Source organism: Monopterus albus, unplaced genomic scaffold, assembly GCF_001952655.1.
Source record: "Monopterus albus unplaced genomic scaffold, M_albus_1.0 scaffold54.1, whole genome shotgun sequence".
Classification (NCBI taxonomy): Eukaryota; Metazoa; Chordata; class Actinopteri; order Synbranchiformes; family Synbranchidae; genus Monopterus; species Monopterus albus.
In genome coordinates, this window is record NW_018127934.1 from 2,216,682 (window position 1) to 2,222,773 (window position 6,092).

General features: G+C 40.0%; 1 protein-coding gene across 1 annotated transcript in view; it reads right to left on the reverse strand.

Annotated features, from left to right (window-relative positions):
• cdk2ap2 (cyclin dependent kinase 2 associated protein 2) overlaps positions 1-3,344 on the reverse strand; it is a 7,550-nt gene extending 4,206 nt beyond the window's left edge. Inside the window, exons 1-2 of the mRNA XM_020602197.1 lie at positions 3,242-3,344; positions 1,439-1,594 (exon numbers count right to left, since the gene is read on the reverse strand). Of these exons, the coding sequence (XP_020457853.1) occupies positions 1,439-1,493 (55 nt within the window). The 5' untranslated portion in view covers positions 1,494-1,594; positions 3,242-3,344. The remainder of the gene's footprint in view (positions 1-1,438; positions 1,595-3,241) is intronic.
• Between the last annotated feature and the right edge of the window lie 2,748 nt (positions 3,345-6,092).

Below are 6,092 nucleotides of genomic sequence, written 5' to 3' on the forward strand. Positions count from 1 at the left end.
AACAAATACTAAAACAATCAATACCAAACACAGGTTAGAAAATCATAGCAATAAAAGTTTCATCAAAATAAAATAATATAGAAGCACAAATTAACCATGTCCCTTTAGGGCAGATAAAACGAATTAAACACCAAAAGCCTGTTTAAAAAAGTGAGTTTTTAAAGTAGACTTAAAAACCGCTAGCTCAGTTATAGACCGGATCTCAGGCGATAATGAATTCCAGCGTCTAGGACCATTAGACAACAAACGAGTGGTCGTCCCATTTCTTAGATCAGGCCCATGGAACAACCAAGGACAAGTGCTCAGCGGAGCGCAGGGTTCGGCGCGGAGTGTATATTGATAACAGCTCTGATAGGTACGATGGGGCAAATAACATCTTAAAATCAACTCTCCATTTTACTGGCAACCAATGTAGTGAAAAAAGAACTGGAGTAATGTGGGCATACCTGGGAGTGTTCGACAACAACCGAGCAGCTGCATTTTGTACCAGTTGAAGTTTATGCAGCACAGCTTGGGACACACCAACATAAAGGGCGTTGCAATAATCTAATCGTGAAGTAATAAAAGCGTGGACTGCTTTTCCTAAGTCTCCACGTGATAAGAAGGGGTTCACCTTCGTTAAAATACGGAGGTGGAAAAAACTGGTCTTGAAGAAGTGATTTTTCCATTTATTGTGTTCCATAAGTCTCCCTCTCTCTGAATTTCATTATAAACGTAGGCTATGCACATTGGATGGTAAGGTTATTTAAAATAATTTACAAAAAAAAAAAAATACAGATTATTTTGCATTATGTTGTAAAACAGAGGTGGTGCAACCAGCTGGGAGACTTGGTGGCCCTGCCTAGGGAAATTTAGTTGGCACAGCTGAAGTGTCGAGATCAGCTGTCAGTGAGCCCTGAAAATGGCAAGTGGACAACATGGTTAGAGGATCCACCAGCGTGGTTTGGTCTGTTATGGATTTACTGAGAATTCACACTGAAAGCAAGAACAGCCATCTGTCTGTCAGCATGACAGACAACAGGCAGACAAACTGTCTTCACCATGATGACAAACAGCAAAAATCAAGAGTCAGAAGGAAAAAATAGACTTGAAGCTTAAAAAAAAAACTCAGTGGATCCTGTGGATCAACAGATTTGGGGGGGAAGAGGCAAAAACATTCTGAATCGAAATGAAAACTGATTCCAAATTGTGAATTTTGTGACTTGTTCGATCCTAGCGTTTATCATTGGTCAGTTAGCTTAACAGTATGATGATGATGTATTGTTGCTATGGTGACCTGCATCCAAATATTGACTAGGCTACCATTGGTTTATAATGGTGTTCAGACTGTTGACCAAAGTTATTTTCCTATGGTGCAAAATGTTTTATATCCATATAGAAATGGCAACTGGCCAATAACTGCATGAACAATATTAAGGCTGTCTGGTCTTAAGAGTACCTGGAGGTGTGTGGTTGGAGCCAGATGGCGCGGGAGCGATGGGTTTGTAACTCATGACGATGTCAGCAGTCAGCTCCCCGTACGACGCGCCACTTCCTTCAGTCCCGTCAACCCGGTGCTTATACAGCTTTACAGATGGTGATGAGCTCCTAAGAGCTGATGCAAAGAAAATACAGACAAACAAATAAATGAATATATTATCAAATTTATATTCATCCTCAGAAAAACTGGAATAGAGCTAAGGTTTGCAATTTCCAAAGCAGTAAATATTCACATTATTAGAACTAAGTATGGAACATTCAAGGACTGACTGTCATGAAGCATGATTATCTTGTAAAATGGTTGTGTTTCAGTGTTAAATTATGGAAGTAAGTCCCCGCCATAATGTTTGAAAGCGCTCTACTTCCATATTAAATTATCTATCTATTCCTGTAGTATTTAATGTTTTATGCATTCTATAAAGCCATTTCAATTGTCTTTATGGATGTATTAGATATACAAATCAACTTCCCTTGAATATGACCACAAGAATACTATATATTGTACCGTGTATATTATGTAAGTACACTTTGAGCTACAGTACTTTACTTGAGCATTTATATTTTGTACTAGTGGTGTTGTGCTTGAAGCAGATGACAACACATTTTGACCTGGCTTCACTACACAAAAAAATCACATGATCACCCTATCAAGCAAGGCTTCATTACATCACACTTGTGTCAGCCATTAGTGAGGTGTTGCACTGGTTTTCAATATTACATGAAATTCTCTGTATTTAAAAGCAGAGTCGCAGAATCAGTTTAAAAGTGATCCCTTTTTATAATACTTCCTTTATTAAATTAAAAAATAATAAAAGCATTAGGACCACTTGTATTCTGATTAAGTGTGTATTGTCAAATTTATTCCACTCATACAAATGCAGTATCGGAGTTTGGATTTCTGACTGTCTAATACTTCGAAACTCAACCATTTTCAACACAATTGCTTCAGAGGGATTCGGTGTTTCAGAAAGCCTTGGTGTATCCATCACTACTTTGTACTCCTACACCACTACATTTCATAGGGAAATATTTTATGTATTACTCAGTTTCATTCATTTGATACTACTGATAGTTGCAGTTACCTTTCAGATAAAGATTTTACTTTAACATCATTTGATAAGCTTGTAAAAATACAATGTACAACCTTCAAAACTGTGTGTACAGTGTACACCCCCCCAAAGATTAGGAACCACTGGACTACACTACTAAAATGTAAATAAAACAGCTCCACCTTAACCAGCTACAGTAAAGTTACAGTACAGTAAGATGCTCCATACAAACTGGTGCATCAGTATTAACAAACTTGAATCGACTATCAGTCACAGGGGACATAAGTATTTAGTTTTTGATACTTTAAGTGCATTTTACTGGTAACAGTTAATTAAATACAGAAGTTCTATTTAAAATATAGCATTTTTTATACATTATTGGTACTTCCAACACAGTTTATATACGCTGTACCTAGTCAGTTTTGTGTGTTCAGGAATACAAACGCCTTTCAGGGTGCTCAAAGGAATAAGAGCGTAGCCAGAGGTGCTGGATGTAACAAAAGCTGACGTTAGCTTTATAGGAAGGTGCCAAGCCAACCACTACATGGTAACATTAGCTGGATTAGCTAGCTCTCGCCGGTTAGCATAACAACAAAAGAAAACAAGAGAGCCGCGGCGCAGCGTTGATATTCTACATATAGACAGTGACAGATAACACAGACATCTACACGTGTGACCACCAAGAGGCTTTCAAAACAGTTGTGTTTTTTTACCTTTTTTAGAGAGACTAGAAATCCTCTTTAACACGCGAGTGCTGCTCTTCCTCTATATGGGAGTCTGCGCAGAAGACAAGCGTAGTGTAGTACTGTTTTTTTTTGTTTTTTTTTTTAACTTTTAGAGCGATATGATTGGCTGGTGGAGGGCGAACTCTATTACGTCAGTTTAAAACGTCATCAGACGATTCACTAGAACACATTTTCCATCGGTATAAATGAATAAAATAGAATGTATAAAACGGTATATTTTGCAAGCAATGCCTCTTTGGGTTTGAGACTTTTTTTATTTGTGTGTTTTTTGCTTAATATGCAAACAAATATCTGCTTTTGCTTGCTAATTTACATAATTGTTACATACCTTGCTCATGCAAAGTGTTTAGCTCCGACAGATGAGTGTAGACAGTTCATAGACTTACCCCTTCACCCACAACCTCACACCAGTGGCTGCAAAGCTGTCTTGCAATCATTCACAGACACACACAAGGGCATTGGCCACCACTAGCAATTTGGGGTTTAGTGTCTTGCCCAAGGACACTTCAGTAGGTGGACTGGAGAAACCGGGATCAAACCGCCAACCCTATGGATAAGGGATGACCCACTGTACCTCCTAAATCACTACTGCAAATACATTTAGGCCTACTCTAGGTGATTAGCAGTGTAGTTGAGTAGAATTTTGAGGCACTCCTAATTTACTCTAGTATTTCTATTATTCTGTACCTAATTCTTCTATGCCACTAAATGTCAGAGAGAAATGTTGTAGCTTACTTTTTACTTCACTACACTTGTGTGGGGAAAATGTACAGGTCAGACATGTGTCACAGATACTTTATGTAATTCCTTATGATTCCAGTGAATTATGATTCACATACAGTATGTTCTGTCTAGGGAACAGTGAGCTCCATCAGTAAGGAGGATTATGGGTATGTGTTTTGTGAGGTCTCAACTAGCAAACACAGTTTTGTGTGTGTATGGGGAAGCTGCCTTTAACTGGTTCAGAGTGGAGCCTCCCAAGGTCCTCTGTTCAGATAACAAGTGGGCTTAAGGTCTGTTGATTGGGAGCCGTGTCTGCAGTGTGATTTTGACATGCACCTCTGGGGGAAAGTTACCAAACAGTATATAATATAAAGTAAAAATAGTCCTACCTATACCAGCTGCAATATTTATTTATTTATACACTGATCAGGCATAATATTATGACCACCTGCCTAATAGTGTGTTGGTTCCACTTTTGCTCCCAAAACAGCCCTGACCCGTCAATGCATTGACTCCACAAGACGCCTGAAGGTGTGCTGTGGTATCTGGCACCAAGTTGTTAGCAGCAGATCCTTTAAGTCTTGTAAGTTGCGAGGTGGAGCCTCCATGGATCAGACGTGTTTGTCCAGTACATCCCACAGATACTCAATTGGATTGAGGTCTGGGGAATTTGGAGGCCAAGTCAACACCTCAAACTCGTTGTTCTGCTCCTCAAACCATTCCTAAAACATTTTTGCTTCGTGGCACGGCGCATTATCCTGCTGAAAGAAGCCACAGCTATCAGGGAATATTGTTTTTGTGAAAGGGTGTACATGGTCTGCAACAATGCTTAGGTAGGTGGTACATGTCAAAGTAACATCAACATGGATGGCAGGACACAAGGTTTCCCAGCAGAACATTGCCCAAAGCATCACACTGCCTCCACCAGCTTGCCTCCTTCCCATAGTACATCCTGGTGCCATGTGTTCCCCAGGTAAACGATGCACACGGCCATCCACGTGATGTAAAAGAAAACATGATTCATCAGGCCAAGCCACCTTCTTCAATTGCTCCGTGATCTAGTTCTGATGCTCACGTGGCCATTGTTGATGCTTTCGGTGGTGGACAAGGGTCAGCCAGGCACGTTGACTGGTCTACAGCTATGCAGCCCCATATACAACAAACTGTGATGCACTGTGCATTCTGACACCTTTCTATCAGAACCAGCGTTAATGCAATTTGAGCAACAGTAGCTCATCTGTTGGGTTGGACCACACAGGCCAGCCTTGGCTCCCGACATGCATCAATGGGCCTTGGTCGCCCATGACCTTGTCGCTGGTTCACCACTGTTCCTTCCTTGGACCACTTTTAATAGATACTGACCAATGCAGACTGGGAACACCCCACAAGAGCTGTAGTTTTGTAGATGCTCTGACCCAGTCATCTAGCCATCACAATTTGGCCCTTGTCAAACTCATTCAAATCCTTATGCTTGCCCATTTTTCCTGCTTCTAACACATCAACTTTGAGGACAAACTGTTCACTTGCTGCCTAATATATCCAACCCACTAATAGGTGCCATGATGAAGAGATAATCAGTGTTATTCACTTCACCTGTCAGTGGTCATAATGTTATGCCTGATCGGTGGATATATATACATATATGTGTGCGCGTGTGTGTGTGTGTGTAATATCATTGACAGTGTCTCTGTAGGAGACACTTCCCTCAAGCAGACATTTCCCTCAATTTCTATGCATTACAAGTATATGGCTCAAATCTTTGATGCAGGCAGCTTAAAAGCCTTCAAATATGCATCCTTATTAAAAACTAGAAAAATTCCATGGCTCTTTATTTCACGTTTCAGACAGTTCTCTTTGTTGAAAGCAAAGTAAAAAGAATTTATCATTTATTCATCTGACACAAAAATAGAAGGAAGTAGAAGGTCATAGAGACCCAGATGATGTTTTGCTATTATCCACGCCTGCTTGTAAGTAATGAAGATCAAATGATTTAAATCAACTGTCTAGTCTCCAGAGCAATGTAGCCAGTGCCCAGGACTGAATCATTGATAGAGTAGCTGTTTGTGGTGCTATCTGGTGTTTTGATTAGGGACCT